Genomic DNA, 20,417 nt, shown 5'->3' with positions numbered 1-20,417 from the left:
CATGGGCAAGTTACTTAATTGCTCTAGAAATTATCTGGAAAAGACCGCAGATGGCAGCATGCAAAGCGGTGGGGCCTTGACGTGGGATGCTGTGCGTTCAGCAAGGAGAATTTGCAAGGTGCAGGAACCCCGTGAATGGCAACTATCACTACTCCACATGCTCTCTCGTGCCCAGCTAGTTCCTGTGCTGCATGCATGCTGGATAGCTGGTGAGTATGTAACTATTGGTCAGACTTTTGTGCACTAGGTTAGAAAGCCTTTAACTGCAATGCCATACCTCTAAATATCTGACCCAGTCCCCTAACACACACACACACACACACACACACACACAAAAAGCTTCCTAGGTGCCAAGCCACCCTGCTTGTCCTTATTAAACTAAACAAATAACACTTTTAGAAAAGAAAATAAAAAGAGAGAGAGAGATCCTTGCTTCTGAACCTCACCCTGTTCTGGGTCAGAAGATTGTCAGTTCCTGTTAGACTCTGCCCTGAACTCAATGTATGAATTTTAAAGAAAGTCAGTCCTTTTTGTTCTATAACTCAGTGGGATACATTCCCAGAGCCATATTTGAATCCCTTTCTCATTCATTCTTTGCCAAGAATGTAAGGTACATTTTGCCCTAAATTTAGGAAACAGGAAAAGCAGCATCCTTCTCAATACGCCTGCATAAACTTCTTATCCTTACAGTTCCCAAAATATGACATAAGTTAAACATACCTGTTCGGACCCAGGAGGACTTCAGCAACTGAGATAAGTTGAGCTGTGGATACTGGAAGGCTACAAAAGGGAAAGAATTAGGGAAGGAGAAAAAAACTCTGTAAAAAAAAAAATGCCATGTTTACAACAAAGTCCCAACACATTGTCTTTACTATCTAGCTCTAAATACGAAAGAACAAAATGTCAGATTAGCGTGAGGACATGGACAGTAGCAATTTCTGAACACATGAGTCTCAAGGAAAAAGAGAGAGACAAAAAGAAAGAAAAGAAGGGCTGGCTCCAGCCATGTCATAGGACACTGCTTGATAGAGAGGTCACCAGCAAGTTCTCCTTTGAATGTCACTGTTCCACAGCAATGCATGTTCACGCTGTGCACCTCAGAGCCCTGGCTTTCCCAGCAATGTCTCAGGGTAAAATGACCACGTGTTGACTTGTCCACGGCCAGCCAGTGTGCCCCACCATCCAGCATCCTCATTTTAGCCATACACACACTGAGCACAACTGAAAGCGGCTCTTTGTAAATAACAGCTTTCTCTCTGTCATCTTGCATATAGAATAACTTCTATAAAGTTATTCTTTTTAATTTAATTAACAACACAACAAATAACATTACGAATCATTAGGTCATTTGGTTGTTTCATTTTGAAAAAGAATTTGAATTTTTCTGGCCTGACTTCAACTCTGGAATCTACTATTTTTTTAAAATAAACGTCTCCCCTTTCCCCCACCGCCTCCATTTGCATTATGAACCTAGTTGCTTCAGTCAGGAACAAAGGTTTTGTGTTTTCGCTTATTGTTGTTATTTTAAAATTTACACAGTAAACGTTACTCTTTTCAGCATACAGTTTTATGGGTTTTGATAAATGCGTATATATTCACATAATCATCACCACAATGAAGATACAGAACAGTTTCATCACCCCCAAAACACTGCCTTCTGCAGAAGTTTCATCACCCCCAAAATACTGCCTTCTGCTACCCTTTTGTAGTCAAACTTTCCTGCAGCCCTTAAGCTCTGACAACCACAGATTCATGCTCCCTCCGTAAGTTATGCTTTTTCCAGAACTCATGTACTTTTTAATAGCACCCCTCTACTCTCCAAATAATAAAGCCAGGCACAGTGGGTGAGCAGGGCTCTGCAGACCCATCTGGCCTGAATCCAATTTTATCAGATTTATATTCTGGCACTCAGTCAGATATTTCATTTGAAAAAAGTGGTCCAGGTGAAATATACTCTGCGTGATACTAAAACGGAGAAGCCATGCCATTTGCATGTCATTACACATTTGTTCAAACCCACAGAACGCACGACACCCAGGATGAACCTTAATGTAAACTATGGGCTATGGATGATGACGATGCATCAATGCAGGTTGATCACTGTAGCAAATGGACTACTGTCCTGGGGGATGCTGACAATGGGGGAGGTTATGAATGTGCAGAAGCAGGAGGCATATGGGAAATCTCTGAACCTTCCAATCATATCTGCTGTGAATCCAAAAACTTCACTAAAAAAATCAAGTCTTTAACTATTATTCTAAGTGAAGTAACTCAGGAATGGAAAACCAAACATCATACGTTCTCACTGATATGTGGGAGCTAAGCTATGAGGACACAAAGGCACGAGAATGATACAATGGACTTTGGAGACTTGGGAGAAAGAGTGGGGGTGGGAGGGATAAAAGACAACAAATCTGGAGGAGCGTCTACTGCTCGGGTGATGGGTGCACCAGGATCTCAAAAATCACCACTAAAGAACTTACTCATGCAACCAAATACCACCTGTACCCCAACACCTTATGGAAAAATATTTTTTTTAAAAAATCAAGTCTTTTAAAAAACTAAAAAAATTTTAAGAAGAGGTCTTCCACCAAAATGCCCGCCATCACCTCCCCAGCACGTCCGAGAGGGCCGTACTCACGCTCTGCGATCTGCAGTACTGGGTATCCCAGATAGAAACTGAACTCCACCACACTCAAGTTCCTGAGCAGCTCGCTCACTTCTGATCCATTCAAAAATCCCTGTGTGCTTTTAACCGCAAAGATGATATTCACCGGGCCCCGCCGAGGAGTCACCCTGGAGGAACTGACGGTGATATTCAAGATCTGAAAGAATGAAGTCAGAATAAGCTTCGAAAATAAAACATCCTGCTGAAAGCTTAACCGTGATTTCTCTCTCACAGGTTCTCTCACCGATTTTTTTAAAGGAGGTAAAGTTTTTAAGGGAAACATAACTGGCTTTCTAACCTGGTTCCCTTTTGTAAGAGTTTAACTGCTCAGTTTATTGAAAATGTTTCTTACATTAAGTGAAGAACTGAGCACATGTATAGCTCCTCCCACCCCAAATCCCACTGAAATAACAATAAGCTGAACAAAGGGGAAGAAATCCACAACAGCACTGAGAATGGAAGAAAACCAGAGATTCCGTCAAACCTCTGGGGGATGGAGAAAGGATGGGATCGGATTGATATAAACCAGAACAGAGAAAGCCAGGATCTAAAACATACACAAGCACGAGCTGCAGCAGAGCCGAGGGCTGCGCTCCCCAAGAGGACCAGGAGGGGCTCTATGGCAGAGATTAGCAGGAATGGGACCAAGAACAGGCTATGCAGCGGCAATCAGTATAATTAATTACATGCTGTGCCAAATTGCTGAGGCCATTGCCTTCCTTCTCTGTCCTTCCTAACTGCCACACCCAGGCCAACAGAGGTCCTAGCAGCAGCCAGGCCCTCACCCAGAACAAGCCAAAGAACTGCTCCCTGGGGAAAACAAACCTCTGCCTAAGAGGACTATGCAGGTCTGGGCCCTAACCAAGAAGGTGGGCAGAGGCTAAGATAACTCCCGTGCACACCAGAGACAAAGAAGGAAAGAAAGTGAATGAAAACGCAGCTAGCTCTGCCCTAAGACACACACTAAAGTGCCCCATCCCCCAGGAAGAGCCTCTTTATCTAGACGCTGGAACGAAGGGGTTCCCTGTCTGCTTGTCTCTGACCACACACGGCACCCAGAGAGAGGCCCACGCTGACATATTCCGCCCCGGACCCAGCACTCCAATGAATTTTCTCCCCAGGAGATGGAGCTGACGTAGAAAGAGATCCCCACAGCTCAAGGGGAAAGCTGTGCCAGCTACTAAAATGAACAACTTGGTTCTTCATTCCTAACAACAAACCAACAGTCTCCAGATTTCCAGAAACTAACAGCACAAAAGCAAAGCACTGAGATCAACACGCAGAGCAAGGACTGCGGAGAAAACAGGAATGACTTAGGAAACAGAAGACGCATTTTAACAATTCTAATCAACATCCTCAGAGACTTTTAAGGCGACACTGCATCATTGCAGGAAAGCCTACAATGAAAATGGAGCAAAGAACAATGAACAAAAAGCTAAAAAATTCAATAGAGGGATTGCATAACATAATGGACACAGCTAAGGACTAAATTCATGACTTGGAGGACAACATTTTGTAAATCTGCAAAAACAGAGAATAAAGAGATGGAAAATACGAGGAAAAAATAAGAAACATGGAAAGTGGATCCAGGAGCACCAAAATCTATTTTAACATCCATTTTGGAAAGAGAGAGGAAAGAATGTACAGGGAAAAAAATCAAAGAAATATAAAAACATCAGCAGTTTCCGTACAATATGTACAACGCGTGTTCTTAGTAGCTATATGGAAACAACAGTATGGGTAGCCATTTCCCCATTGGATATTGAGGTCGATACCATTCCTTTCTAGGTAATTCTTGAATTTCCTGAATATGGTCATGTTTCTTCAGCTCACCATATCTGAGCTCCCTGGGCATCAGCTACTCTGCAACCCTCAAAGAGGCTCAGCCCATGCACACCACGCCGACCCTACGCCACAGGAACAGATCAATCCCGACCCACATAAACTGGGTTTCCGCCACTGGAGGGAATAAGAGTCAAGCACATCTTAAACAATGTGGAACAATTCCCCCTTTGAGGGCTAAAGCCTTCTGCTCTGCATTCAGTGATATTCTCACCTGCACAGTGAGGTTATACGTTCCCTGGTGGTGTTTTCTCACTTCAAAGAGAGCTGTCATTAGGCCTTTCTCGATGCGCTGGGTGAAGTTGCAGAAGCCAGTATCCACACTCGGAGGCACAAACTGAAGTACTGAAAAGAAAAGCAATCAAAGTCCCACGAATGAGGTGTCTGGGTTTCTGAAGTATTGAGGAATCAAGAGAGAGAAACATAGTATCTAAGTCAACTAATTCCTTCATAGCATGGGATTAAGTACTGTGATGTACCATTTCTACATATTATCTCATGGAAATGTAAAAAGCAACTTTGTAGTAAATGAAGACAAGCAATGTGAAGGTGACTGGTATCATTTTTAAATGAAAAATATCTGAGATAAGAATTTGAGTATCAAAAGACACGACAGATGGAAACACTTCAAATATATATAAATTCATAGCAGATGAATTCTTGAATATTTATGGGTGAAATGACATGACAGCTGGCTTTGCTTTAAAACACTCTAGTGTCCACAAAAACGTTCATGGTGGATTGATGAAACGAAATTGCTGATGTTGACAATTTTTTTTAAGTTTAACCATGGGCATATGTAGACTTAGTATGTTATTCTCTCTACTTTTGTAAATGTTTGAACATGTCCACAATGAAAAGTTAAATATGATATTTAGAAATTACTGTTAACAGCCGGGTACAGTGGCTCACGCCTGTAATCCCAGCACTTTGGGAGGCTGAGACGGCCAGATCATTTGAGACCAGGAGTTCAAAACCAGCCTGGCCAACGTGGTGAAATCCCATCTCTACTAAAAATACAAAAATTAGCCAGGCGCGGTGGTGGGTGCCTGTAATCCCAGCTACTTGGGAGGCTCAGGCAGCAGAACTGCTTGAGCCCAGGAGGCAAAGGTTGCAGTGAGCAGACATTGCACCACTGCACTCCAGCCTAAGCAACAGAGCAAGACTCCATCTTCAAAACAAAAAGAAATCGCTGTTAACTTCATACACCTTTAAAGTCTTTATCTTTTAGAGGCTATATAGGCTGAAATATGTGTGGGTGAGATGATATGATGCCTGAGATTTACTTTAAAATAGTGCAAGAGGAGGAGAGGTAGACGGTAGATGGGGGTGTGGCTATAACAAGACTGGCTAGGAATGGAAAAATGGTTGAAGATATAACAAGTACATGGTTGTCTGTTAAACTATTCTATGTACTTTTGTATGTGCTTGAAATTTCCCATAATTATAAACACTTTTAAAAATTAAATAATAAGGTTGGGTGTGGTAGCTCATACCCACAATCCCAGTACTTTGGGAGGCCAAGGCAGGAAGATTGCTTGAGCCAGGAGTTCAAGACCAGTCTGGGCAACTTAGGAAGACCCCATCTCTACAAAACATAATTTTTCTTAAATTCTTTTTTTTTTTCTTTTTGGGATAGGGTCTCACTCTGTTGCCCAAGCTGGAGTGCAGTGGCACCATCTCGTCTCACTGCAGTCTCCACCTCCTGGGTTCAAGTGATTCTCCTGCCCCAGCCACCCAAGTTGCTGGGATTATAGACATATGCCACCATGCCTGGCTAATTTTTGTATTTTTAGTAGAGATGAGGTTTCGCCATGTTGCCCAGGCTCATCTCAAACTCCAGAGCTCAAGTGATCCACTTGCCTCAGCCTCCCAAAGTGCTGGGGTTACAGGCGTAAGCCATCGCACCTGGTCTAAATATTTTTATTTTTTATAGAGACAGGGTTTCAACATGCTGCCTTGGCTGGTCTCAAACTCATGAACTCAAGCGATCCATCTGCCTCAGCCTCCCAAAGTGGTGGGACTACAGATGTGAGCCACCACACCTGGCCTAGAAAAAATTTTTTTAAAAATTAGCCAGGCATAGTGGTGTACACTTTTAGTCCTAACTATCAGGAGGCTGAAGCAGGAGGATTGTTCGAGCTCAGGGGTTCAAGGATACAGTGAGCTATAATCACACCACTGCATTCCAGCCTGGGTGACAGAGTGAGATCCTGTCTCTAAAAATCATCATCATAACAATGAATTCTAACAATGATTTCCAATATTTTAGAAATATAAAAAAAAAAAATGAAATTCTTTTTACAAATAAAAACAACTATGCTGAGTTGTCTCACCTGTTTGAACTTGGAACCTGGACTCTGGCACAAGGAAAGAAGGTTTCACAGACAGGATTAAAGGAGTCTGGTCACGCACAAGCTTACTGTTTATAAGCACATTTATGACTGATATTGCCGTGTAAACAAAAGGACCGGATGTTACCAGAAAAGTGAAGTCAGTAAAGAGTTCGTAAACCTATGGAAATAAGAAATACAAAGACAATTCAAACTTAAAGGAGGTTGTGTTAGGTAGAAAAATAAAAAATTATAAATAAACTAAAAAAACTGGTAGTTTCAAATGAAGGAGTAGTGCACCACAGATAATTAAAATTTTATTTTAGTTACTGCTTTTACTCTCTGCCAACCTTTGCACAAAAAGCACAAAATTATGAGAGTAGCAAGAAAGAACAGTCAGAAATATGAACTGAATAATGAGTTACAGGGCATTCAAGGTGTTTGTTGTATTTAAAACACATAGAAAGGGGTACTTACCCTATTGAGCAGCACTGTCCAAAATAAATATGCAATTAAAACATTTCTAGTGGCACATTAAAAAACATAAGAACAAGTGAAATTAATTTTAAATACATTTTACTTAATATATCTAAAATATGCCGGGCGTGGTGGCTCAAGCCTGTAATCCCAGCGCTTTGGGAGGCCGAGACGGGCGGATCACGAGGTCAGGAGATCGAGACCATCCTGGCTAACACGGTGAAACCCCGTCTCTACTAAAAAATACAAAAAACTAGCCAGGCAAGGTGGCGGGCGCCTGTAGTCCCAGCTATTCGGGAGGCTGAGGCAGGAGAATAGCACAAACCCAGGAGGTGGAGCTTGCAGTGAGCTGAGATCCGGCCACTGCACTCCAGCCTGGGCGACAGAGCCAGACTCCATCTCAAAAATAAATAAATAAATAAAATATCATTTCAACATGAAGTCAACACAAAACACTATTAATGGGACATCCTACACTCCTTTTTCACTGCATTTTTGAAGTCTGGGATGTATTTTCCACCCACAGCCCATCTCGGTTTGGATGAGCCCCATTTCACTGCTGCATTGCCACGTGTGGGGCGCGGTTCTGGTTCTGGATGGCTCTGCTCTAGATGGACTGTGGCTTTCTGGGATCATTGAGAAGTGGGACCAGCATGGGATCCAGTCTAAAAGATTTGGATCTCCATCTCTATCCCACCAAATGTCCAGAAAGATGCACCTGTACTCACTCTAACATCTAATTTAAACACGAATCCAAGTCCTTTTGCGTGAATCAAGGGAAGTAAAATCATGAAGGCTCTCACCCCAGACTGCTGCCTCTGGTCTGAGAGCCCTTTGTTCCAACTCTGCCAACACATCCCCTAAAGGACTAACCCTGACCTCATGTGGGATCAGGAAAGACTTCCCCAGTGCAGTGACAGTGGAGTGGAGATCCAGAGGATGAGCAGGAGTTAACCAGGAATAGATGGGGGGAAGAGAGGAAAGAGAAAGAGTCCATGGCCATAATCACCTGTCTCTAACCTGGGGCTCTCACATCAGCCCCAGGCCCACCAGACATTACACTCCTGAGCTGCCGGGACTCACCTTCAGTTCCACTGCACGGTTGAAGTGAATCCTCAGTACCTCTTTGATTGCTGTAATGATGTACTCCTGCACAGCTCTTCTGGCCAGCACTACGAATGAAAGCAAACCACCAAATGCATTTTCATATCATTAGGAATAACAAACACATCAGAATTCTGGACCCTAGCAATGTGCCAAAACGTATTAGCTGCTCTAAAAAATCTTCTTGTAAAATAAAGGCCAGACCAAGACAGAACAGGGGTTAAGGATCTAGTTGCTGCTAACTACAGCAGTGGGGACCTAGAAGACACCAGGTCAACTCTGCATAGCATCAGCTCAACACACTAAGAAAACCCTCTCTGCCCCAGATAGGTTAGATCAGGAATCAGCAGTGATGACCCAGCCAGGGGACAAGGAGCTTCCAGTTCTCATTTTCACCTGGACAAATTCCAGGCTGTCTCTCAGCTATGTCCCCGACAACAAAACATGAGGCTTTAAAAGCTCTCAGAAGTAACGTTTTTAAAGGCCTTAAGATGTTACTCAACAAAACCAGACGACATCTTCCTCTGTAAAATGAGGTCTCCTATCCCAATGATTCAAGGCAAAAGTGAAGAGTTTTTACCACTAATAATGGGGAAAAATGAGTTCCACAATTCCCACATATTAAAACTTTATGTAGGAAATAAAGTAATTCTCATAACCAAAGTCCAGTTCTGTTTAATTGTTCTTATATTTTAAAAGTTCCATTTAAAAATCTATACTAGTTAAGCCTGTCTCTCAGTGTTTAGTAAGCTAGTTCTTCTTTTTCCTATTTTTTCTCTCCTCTTCCATCAACTTCCCATAATGCAGAATTAGAATACATTTGATATTATAATTGTTTTACATTTCCTGATTTTAATTTTTTAAACTGGAGATAGAGAATCACTCTGTATTCTTCATTCTTTAAAAAACAAATGTTTAAGTTATATTTGATTGTTTTTTCCCAGGAATCAGTGATCTGAATTTTTTTTAAAGGTGGGCGGAGGCTTCTTTATTAGTTCATGAGACCACTGGAACAAATCCACAGCCCCCAACCACCTTGCTGCGTCACACCAGCAGCCAACTCCGCATGGCCCACATAGGCTCCAAGTGGGTTGGACTATGCCATAGATCTGAAAGGGAAAGATAAAATGAGTAGGAAGAGAGGGGGAAGAATGGAAAGAAGGAAAGATGCCTTATTTGAGAAAGGAAATGAAGAGGGAGGGAGAAATGAGGGAGAAGGGAGACAGGAAGGAAGAGGGGACAGAGAAGGAGGAGAGAGGGAGAGGATGGGGAAGGAAAGAAGGAAGAAAGGGAAGGAGGGAGAGACGGAGGGAGGGAAGCAAGAGCTAAACTTGGGGGAAATAAGAGGCAGAATGGGAAGTCAGAAACAGAAAACCCCTGAAGAGAAAAGCAGGAAGAACACGTAAACAGCCCCACATCACTGGCCCAAATGCCACTCTGCAAAGTCCCCACAGCCACCACCATGACCTCCACTTTCTCTAGGGAATCTGAGAAAGCTATAAAACTGCAACATTAGGATATGAGGACACCACTCTTTGGGAAAAGGGATCATCAGCAAACAATGTCTTACAGCTCTTTTCCTAAATGAATGTTTCCCAGAGCTAAGAGAAGACAGGTGACAGAGACATCCAAGGCAGCACATGATCAGAAAGGCCCTGGGTGGAAGCGCGGCTCATGCTCCCAGGGCGTGTGCAGGCAAGTGCTTCCTCCACCATCACAGACCCCCAGCACCCAGAGTGGCTCTGCTTTATCATCACAGAGCACACATGAAGAATCCTTTCAGGGGTACGCGGAGTCACCTCAACCCCCTCGCCGCACTCTCTCACTAACAAATAACTGAAAAGGACAGCAAGTTCCAATCTAAGCGGAAATGAGAAATGAGCCGATACCTCCTCTGGGTCAAAGGTATCACCGGGAGCAAAAGATGGCACTTACCTCTGCTAAAAGACACAATTTAACAGCATGGACACTTACGCACAACGCTGGACATTTACAAAAACTGTTCAAGTGTACTTACAACGGCTGAATTTTACTTCAAAAAGCTGTTAAAAATACATGGATACCTAATACAGGCAGCAAATGTCATTAAGTGTACACCACATATGAAAGTTAAATCCAGCTATGAGGACTCCTAAAGAAGCTTTCAGTAACTCTTTCAATAAGCTGCTTACAACTGACCACTTTGTAACAATTTTGTATCTACTTTGTAATAATTTTGTAAGAAGGAAGAAAAGTATCCTGAGCACCAGAAACTTCCCTCCTCCCTGGACTACTCTAATCCTGAGATTCAAGTTCATGATTTTGTTCCAACCACATTTCCAAGCATAATTACCTGCTCCTCCCATCACTACTCCTAATCTCCAGCCATGATGACTGTCTCCTCCCCCAGAAGACACTTCCTCTTCATCCCCAGATGACGACATTCTACTCTTCCTTTTGTGGGAATCTCCAATTTCACATTCTTTCAAACCAGCTCTGGTTATCCCAAATAGCCACTCTTGGAGAACTCCACAGAAACCGCTGTTACTCTATGGCTCAGTACCATCCTTCTAGTCCCTGAGCTGCTCACGGGAGGGCCATGTCTTACCCATCTGTATATCCCTAGAAGCTTCCAGAAGCACCTCACACATACTAGGTGCTCAATCATTACTCGTCACGCGGAATAACGAATGCTTCCCTTTGGCGTGTAGGGAGCAAAGGCTGTGCTGACCTCATTCTCCAAAGCCATTCCCACTGGTACAACGCTGCTCACTGACGCGTACCTGCCATCAGGATCCTCACTCCCACCTGCTCAGAGGGATGGGGCACTGTCACAGTGAGCAGAGGCTCCCAGCCCCACTCCACCCCCCGCCCCGACCATAGGGAGGAAAAGACCCAGCGTGTTCTCCTCCTCCTCTCCCTTCCACATTCTCTGCTCCTCTCCTTTCTGGTCCACTCCACCCCACTCCTCCTCTACCTCTTCTGCCGTTTTCATCCCCTTTGTCATTTCTGTCCTCCACTACTACCAAAATCAAAACAGAGGACAGGCTGCTCGTCAACACCAGGCTGTGGTTCAGCACACAGTCATGGCCCTTGAGACCACACACACTTGTCATCTCTCATGAGGAAAAATGCAGAGACCCTGACCAAGCGGGCCCCCATCACAGGATGTTACCCTTGAAATGAGTCTACCTGTCAGGCATGCCCTCGGGTGGGCGCCAGCTTCACGTGGCCAGAGCAGCCATGCAATTGCAAGGGAAGCTGCTGGCCGGTCTGCTAGCAACCCAGGCTGTGGTGGGGAGGAGACCAAAGGCTGAGACTGGATTCAAGGGATATTTAGTCACTCCACTTTTCTTTTCTCGGGACCCAAGGAGCATTTACAGGGAGCTATGAGGGCAAAGTGCAGTCTCCTTTCGAGGAAAAGCAAGAATAGTAAATGAGTAAGAAAGTGCAAGGGTTGCTCTTACATAGTTGCCCACCTCATTGCTTGAATTAAACAAAAAATATTTTGTTTAAACTAAATAAAATAAATTTGTTTAAACTAAATAAAAACTCAGTAGGTCATCCATGCACCTACCGAGTTATGGTAAGACAAAGATCCTTCCAAGGCTTGTTTAGTTCTTGTACTTGTTCTAATATTTGTTCTCCTTGTGGCTGCTGACTAATACACATCATCCCGTGCGTGCCTCTGACGTCCTAGGCAGGGGCTGGGTGTTCTGCAGGGACTAACGCATTTACATCGGAACAACAGCCCAATGAGACAGGTTTAACTAAGCTCCTTGTTTAGTGGGTGAGGTAGCAGACAATTAGAGAGGATAAATAACTGTCCTGAGAACATGCAGGAGGTAAGCATAGGAGTGCTACCTGGGAGTTAACTGAGCCCAGCACCTCTACTCTTAACCATGAAGCTCCAAACCTCCCAAGCAGTGCACACAAGCTCCTCAGAAAGACAGCCCACCCCAGACAGGCGGCAGGAAGCTGGGTCTTACCAGTTGTGATCAGATAGGCATCGGGGACGGTGATATCACAAACATATGGTGGCTTGGAGGTGGCCAGTGTTGGTGTGTCGACTGTTGCTTCGAGAGTGAAGGCGGTCACAGGATGCAGGGACGGTAGGGGAGGAGCAGCGCTACTCGCTGGGGAGCTCTGACTTGCGGTGTCGCTCTTCAGGGTGGAGTCGAGGGGACCACCAGTGGCAGCACCGGAGCTGGCTGTGCTCACTTCCGTGGAGGTGTTCAGTGGCACCTCTGTGGGTGTGAGTGATGGGCCCACGACGGTCAGCTCTGTGGGCAGAGGGAAGGGGGTTGCTTCAGAAACAAATGAGGATCCTGATGGCAGGTACGTGTCAGTGATCAACACTGTACCAGTGGGAATGGCTTTGGAGAAAGAGGCCAGGACAGACACATGACCGTCGAGATCACTGATTTGGTCGTCAGGAGGTGTCAGAGTTGAGAACAAAGAAGACTCAGTTAAAATGGGCGTTGTGTGCACAGTGGTCAATGGTGATGTTGTTTGAATCCCAGCCGTCAAAATGTCAAAAGACTCGGAGCTGGGGGGCACCAGTGCGGTGACTGCGGATTCGCGGGAAATGAGTGAAGACTCAAGATAGGAGGTAGTTTCAGTGAAAGCCGAGGTAAAATGAGCTTCTGAATCCCTCAGTGAAACCACAGACGCTTCAACAAACTCGAGAGAATCAGAAGGGAAGCTTGACCACAGTGACGCCCCAGAACGGCTAGGTAGGAAAGTGACGGTGTTTAAAGGCAGCTCGGAACTTGGCTGGAGCTGCGAAAACTCAAGATTTGAGGAACTGGGAAGAGACAGCTGAGACGACTGCAGACCACTAGAGTTGAACAATGTAAATGTCTCAACCAAGGTAGAAAAAGACTGAGACGTGAAGGGAGACAAGTCACTCGGCATCGGAGACAGAGACGCAGGTGCTTCCGAAGGTGAAGGGATGGAGCCGCTGAGTTCCAGCGGGGGTGTTGAGAAAAAGCTGGATGCAAAATCCAAAGCACCTCCGGGTTTATGCTCAGAAAAACTGGAAAGTTCTTGGTCAGAGAAACGTGAAGACTCCACTGAAGGAACCAGACTGAAAGGCATAAAAACACTCGGGTCTCTGACGGCAAGTGACGGTGTGTTTTTGTTTGCTATGACAGAGAAAGATGAGTCAAGGAGAATGCTGGTGATGACGGAGAAAAATGCAGTGGTCACACGGGATGGCATCACTTGGGTTTCAGCAACAGACGAGGAGCCAGCAGTAGGATCCAGTGATGCTGGCACAGAGAGGCGCCCATGGGCAGGGGGAGCCTGTGTGGTTGTAATGCTACTCATATCCACCTCGGCAGAAATGCCAACACTCATCTCTGAGATTTCCATGAATCTAGAAGAAAGTGGGACCATAGGTCTGGAGGGGAAAAGCGTATTAAATACTTGAGGATCTTCCTCAAATTCAGAGAAGTCTGCTACTACACTACTCATTAGAGAGATGCTGCTTTCTTCCAGCACGGTCACGGACAGAGTCTCGGCACCATCCCCTGATCCCACGTCTTTCTCCATGAGGCTCGTGGCCAGAACTTGCTGAGGTGAAGGCACAGTGCAGGCTGCGCACCAAGTGTATGGTCTGAATGAGGACACCGGGCTCAGGATATGAGTGTTGTCCACAGGACCGGGGAGGGCTGAATTGCTAAGCAATTCTGATGTTTTGCTGGAGTCGCTAGGAAGAAAGGGGTTAGATGAAACATCAGTTGGTGGAGCAGAGAAGGATGCAAATACAACAGGAGTTGAAAGCAATGCAGAATGTGTCCTGATGAATTCAAAGGCTGCGTGCGATGCAGTCACAGTAGGGTATGTTCTTGGAGAGATGGTTTCTTCTAGGCTTTGACTCAACACGGTGGTCACATCAGGGTATCTGTCTGCACTTGTGGCCCAAACCTCCTCTGGAGGTTGTGAGACCTCCCCCAAGGAGGGAAAAGGTATAGTAACGCCATCACCTAACGGCTGTGGCAATAAAGACCAGGAGCTAAAAAAAAGGGTGGTTTGCACACCCTCTGTTAGGGAAGCCACAATCTCTGGCAGAGTCCTGCTTGATAAATGACTGTAAGCATCAGTAGGATAAAGCACCAAATTCCTGCCAGGAGTTGGAACGATGCCCTCAGAGGTGTGAAAAGCTGACCGAAAGGTGTGGAAAAGACTGGCGGACTCAGCATATGCCGCTGGTTGTTGCGTTGTGTTCTGCCAGCCCAATGTCACTTCTTCATCTTGTAAAGAAACCATGGGTAATGATGGAGTCAGCATAGGTTCTAACGCTTCCCCGGGCAGCCCCGGTGGGCTGACTGTGATATACTGTATTGGAGAAACCATCCGTGGAGTGGTCCAGTGAGTATCCGGCAGAAAGTTATCCATCTCATCGTCATCAACAGCCACCTCATTACTCGTCACGGACACGTAAGTTGCCACAAAGATGCTGTGATCTGCTGTACTTTCAGTCTGTTTTCCTTGGCTAAAAAAGACTGTATCAAAAGCAGCGGCAGATGGCAGGGCTGTGACATGGAGAGGACTGCTGTACTGGGACCCGGGAGCAGTTTCTGTTAAGGCCACTTGTGCAGCGCTGTGCCCAGTGCTTTTCTTCAGCACGAGCTCCATGGAGTATAAAGAAAGGTTGTGCTGTTCCGGAGAGAGCTCATCTATCAAGAAAATCAGAGCTGGGTTAGTGCAATGCATTGGAAGTCATACAGCTAACGTTTTGTTTCAGGCATGAGAATTTACTCATTCAACAAACATCCATTCACCATAAATACCCATGAATCACCGTCAGAAGTTAAACAGCTAGTTGGAAACCAGAAATTGACAGAATTACCATCAGGACAATATCTGCAAATATTTCCAAACTCGGGCACTGTTTTTACCTAAGCTGTGTGTGTGGGGTGGGGGGCACATTTACATAGTTTTTCCCACAGAACCATAGGATACTGAAAACAGAGGAGGCTGTTTAGTCCATTTTCTCTCACTTATGACATGAGGAAAGAGAGGTTTCCAGAAGGTAAATAATCCATTGTAAGACCACCCAGAGTGGAGCTGGAATCTGAATATAAGGCTTCCTTGACTCCAAAGCCTGTGTGTTTTCTCTTCAGTGATAGGAGCAGGCTGCTATGAGAAATGAACACAACAACTCATTGCATCTCTCACTACCAAAGTAAGAGAGTTCCCCAGTTCCTCAGCTGTGCTCCCCAACACAGTTGCTGAGGCTTCCACATAAGGCCCCAGGCTTCCTGCAGGCTCAGCTTTTGCCATTTCCTGCCCCACTCTCAGGCCTTCCCAGCCATGCTCTGGCACCTGCAGTGCCCCAAACGCAAACACTCCCTGGCCTCCACGGCTGTGTACATTCTCACCCCCACCTGGAATGTCCTTCCCCGGCTCTCTATATGGATGGATCCTTCTGGCCCTTCAGATGCAGCACAGATATGAGTTTCATCCTCGATGCTCTGAAGCTAGACTGGCACCTCTCCCTAGGCTTCTCCCTGCCCTTATCATGCCCACTGAAATGAACTATCTGCTCACTAGATTCTGGGCTTCCTAAGGACAGGCATTGTTTACCTGTCTCCCCAGTGCCTAGCACAGTAAGTGATCTACAGCAGGAGCTCAATTGACATCAGCTGGATGGATGGATGGATGGATGGATGGATGGATGGATGGATGGATGGAATCCAAGGATACCAAGTTCTGACAAGTGCCAACATTATCCCATCATCCATTCAAACTTTTGTATTCCTTAACTTGTGACTGCTGTCATTATCATTTAGTAAGTTGAGGCCTCTTCACCGGTAATTCAGGTATGACGTAGCCTAGAGAAACAGGACAAGTGACAGCCCAGCCACTAATGAAAGTCCAGGGCCCAGGGACTGTCCTCTGCAGCCCAGGCTGGGGACTGAGCAACTATCAAAATCCGTAACAACACCTCATTTCTCTAATCCTAACAGTTTATCAGAACATACCTTTGTGAAATGGCATAAGGATAGTCTTGAATTCACTCTATTTTTTTTAAGTAAGTCATTTCTATTCTATTTATAGCAACATGGCAGACTACAGATCTTGAAACTCTCTACTTCAGAACATTTAAGATTGCTTAATAAATGTTTAAAAACCATCTTCTAAGTGACTGGATGGCCTGCAAGACAGTAAGGGGAATGTGCTGAATGCAGGAATAAAACAGGAGCTGCACGAGGGCAGTGACTGAGGACCCAAGGCAGGTACTGGACCAGCTGGCTGGCTGTTCAGGCCACAAGGGGACTGAGAGACAAGTGTCACCCTAGACAAGGAAAGAACCCAATTGAAGACCATTTTCCAAAACTGGTGACCCAGGAAGTATCATAATCTCGGAGAAAGAGTGAGTTAGGAAGAAAAATATCTACTTTTCAGAAGACAGCAAAAATAGTATCAGCTTCCAATAGTGTCTGACTTGAGAACACCTTGGACTGACTTTCCCTTTTCCCTGTTGAACTCTCCTCAGTCTCTCACTTCTATTCCTCAGGATCATGTCCTAGAATAAAATATGCACACAAACCCATGTCTCAGACTTTGCTTTCTGGGGGAAAACCCAGGTTAAGACATTGCTATGACTTATGTATTATGTGCTCCCAATATTCCTATGTTGAAATCCCAGGATCTCACAATATGACCATATTGGGGAACAGGGTCAGTGGAGATGTAATTGGCTGAGATGCGGTCATACTGAAGTAGGGTGGGTCCCTCATCTAATATACTGGTGACTGTATAAAAGGCAGAAATGTGGGCCAGGCGCAGTGGCTCACGCCTGTAATCCCAGCACTTTCGGAGGCCGAGGAGGACAGATCATGAGGTCAGGAGTTCGAGTCCAGCCTGACCAACATGGCAAAACCCCATCTCCACTAAAAATACAAAAATTAGCCAGGTGTGGTGGCACACATCTGTCATCCCAGCTACTCAGGAGGCTGAGGCAGGAGAATCGCTTGAACCCAAGAGGCAGAGGGTTCAGTGAGCCAAGATCACGCCACTGTACTCAAGCCTGGGAGACAGAATGAGACTCCATCTTAAAAAAAAAAGGGCAGGAACTGGACACAGACATACACAGAAGGAGAACACCATGTGACGATGAAGGCAGAGATCACGACGATGCACCTACAAGTCAAAGAACATTAAAGATTGACAGCAAATCACCAGCAGCTAGGGGAGAGCCCTGCAGTAGATTCTCCCTCACAGGCTTCAGAAGGAAGCCACACCTTGAACTTGGACTTCTAGCCTCCAGAACGGTGAGAAAATACATTTTTGCTGCTTAAGCCAAACAAGGGAAAAGTATATGTCTCAACTCTGACTTTGTATAGCTATTGTATGAAACATCATCCCGAGTGTGGAACCTATACTACTTGTATGGTCCTAACAACTGTATGCTTAGAGTCATAACTTAAAGTGGACCAGGTCTCTAGCACCTGTCAGAAACTAACATAAATCACACCCAGAAGAACACACTCACAGCCTGAAATCAAAGTCTTCCTGCAGCTAGAGTTGCAGAGCACAGAATTAAAAATTATAAAATACATAAAAAGTACCATGAACAAAAGTCAAAAGAAATCCCATGAAAAAAGTATTTTTTAAAAAGGCCAACTAAATTGAATCAGATCTATAAAGACTTTGGATATCAGAATTATGAGACCCATTTTTTAAAGTTATATTTAATTCATTTAAAATAATAAAGACTGAAAATATGAGTAATGAGCAAGACACTATATCAGTTGGCCAGAAATACTTTCAAAACATTTATAAATAAAAATTTTATAATAAAAAAATTTTAAACTCAATATACATGTAAAACAGCAATTTAGACAGAGCTGAAGCAAAATTTAGTGAACTGGGGGATAGGTCTGAAGAAATTACTCAGAAAAGGGCACAGGGAAATAAAGAAATGTGAAATACTAATAAAAGAAGTTAAGAGACATAGAAGACAGAATAAGACAGTCCAACATACATTTGATCAAAGTTTTTGGAAAAAAATGAAAGGGAATAGGGTAGATACAATATTCAAAAACATAGTGCTAAGAATTTGCCAAAATTGATAAGAGAAATGAACCATTCAATTCACAAAGACCAAAAAATCCCAAGGAGGGTGAATTTAAAAAAAAAATCCAAACCTATACACGTGATGATACCACAGACAAATTGTAAAAGCAGTCAGAGAAAAAGGAAACAGCAACCAAACAAGCAAAAAATAACTGCCTGACAGAATTAGAAGCCAGATGACAATGAAACAAAATCCTCGAGTGCTGAGAGAAACTCTCTGACATCTCAGAGGTGAATAACCAGGAAAACTCTCTATCAAGACATTTTCAGCTTAACAGTGGTTATACTAACAGAAGACCCTCAGTAAAGGAGCTGCTAAATAAGGATATCCTTCAAAAAGAAGGGTTATTATCTCAGCAGGAAGATCTGAGAATACAGAATAAATGATAAAACATATGCCCAGACGTGGTGGCTCACACCTGTAATCCCAGCACTTTGGGAGGCCAAGGCAGGCGGATCACCTAAGGTCAGGAGTTCGAGACCAGCCTGGCCAACATGGTGAAACCCCATCTCTACTAAAAATGAAAAATTAGCTGGGTGTGGTGACACACACCTGTAGTCCCAGCTACTCGAGAGGCTGAGGCAGGAGAATCGCATGAACTCGGGAGGTGGAGACTGCAGTGAGCTGAGATCGTGCCATTGCACTCCAGCCTGGGCAACAGAGCAAGACTCCATCTCAAAAAGAAAAAAAAAAGATAAATATATGGTTAAATCTAAACAAATACTGATGGTATAAATGAACAGTAATACTCCTATGTAATTTGTGAGTTTACCAAAGACATATTATATGGCATTAAAAGTTATGCATAGAAGCTATAAGAGGGACAGCCAGAGGTATTGTTGACTCACTAGCAGAGATGGAGATCAAAAGTTAAGACAAAATTCTGTGAATAGATTTTTGTTTCTATATACCAAAATTTGTAAATAAAATAATATTTAGTGCCATAGATAAAGTATTTCTAGCTGGTTCTCCTAGCATCTGAAAGTCAGCAACTTAAACCATATATAAAATGCTTAAAGGGTCATATTCCTTTCTACATCATATGCATTTTTTAAATAAATAAATAATACAAGAAGGATTTTTTTAATAGGTATTTTAAGTTGTTTCATAGCAATATTATACAGCATTTGTTGTCTTCCATACAACCTGGCTGTAAGATTCCTTGCCTAAGTGATTGTGTTACTTACCTGTCACGTCCCAAGCACAGGTAAAAGAAAACACGATACTTATTATGACCACAGTAAAATAGCAGCTGTTCTTTTTTTTTTCTTTTCTTTTTTTTTTTTGATGTTCTTTTCTATAATAAAGGCTTACAAGTTATAAATATAAGAAGAAATAAAATCACAGTTCTGTCAAATTGTGTATTATATAAATCTGAACATTTTCCTAAGGATAAATCATTTTATGTGTCTGTTTTAAAACTGCTATGATATAATTCGGTTTGAAATATTAGATCTGAACAAGGAGCAAGTTCTCTTTTAAAACAAATCACAAATGCATTTGGAAGTGAACCGGAAGACTGCAAGAGATAAAATAACCAGGAAGAGCAACGTTTAGTGGCTGATTTATGAACCTGGGTATCTGATGCAAGCTAGAATTAAATCAACGCTGCCTTCTAAGGACAGGAAATGGGGAGGGCAAAGTGGCCAAAGGGACAAAAAAATTCTCCTGACTAGAACATGACGGCAAGAAAAATTTCGTATTAAGAAATGGAAGGCGTGCCAAGTTGGGATGCTTTTTTTTTTCTTTCTTTCTCTCTGCCAAGCCCCAGGAGGGACAAAGCAGCTGCAATGCCAAAGGGAATCACTTCTGCAGTTAACTCAGGAGGAGGCTAGGAAACCCAGGCGAGTCCTCTCACAGCATAAAAGGCCTCAGGGACTCTAATTTCAAGCCCTGGAGATCAATTTTCAAGCTCTAAACAGTA

The 20,417-nt window shown here is 43.9% G+C and overlaps 1 protein-coding gene across 2 annotated transcripts in view; it reads right to left on the bottom strand.

Moving 5' to 3' along the window:
* Window positions 1–20,417, bottom strand: part of KIAA1549 (KIAA1549 ortholog) — a 148,538-nt gene that overhangs the window by 73,453 nt on the left and 54,668 nt on the right. For both annotated transcript variants that reach the window (XM_033193013.1, XM_033193014.1), the window contains exons 2-7: window positions 12,393–15,086; window positions 8,404–8,492; window positions 6,847–7,024; window positions 4,725–4,855; window positions 2,642–2,825; window positions 721–780 (exon numbers count right to left, since the gene is read on the bottom strand). In XM_033193013.1, the coding sequence (XP_033048904.1) occupies window positions 721–780; window positions 2,642–2,825; window positions 4,725–4,855; window positions 6,847–7,024; window positions 8,404–8,492; window positions 12,393–15,086 (3,336 nt within the window). The remainder of the gene's footprint in view (window positions 1–720; window positions 781–2,641; window positions 2,826–4,724; window positions 4,856–6,846; window positions 7,025–8,403; window positions 8,493–12,392; window positions 15,087–20,417) is intronic.

This window comes from Trachypithecus francoisi, unplaced genomic scaffold (genome assembly GCF_009764315.1).
Source record: "Trachypithecus francoisi isolate TF-2019V2 unplaced genomic scaffold, Tfra_2.0 Lachesis_group4, whole genome shotgun sequence".
NCBI lineage: Eukaryota > Metazoa > Chordata > Mammalia > Primates > Cercopithecidae > Trachypithecus > Trachypithecus francoisi.
This window is presented reverse-complemented; position numbering and strand designations above follow the sequence as displayed.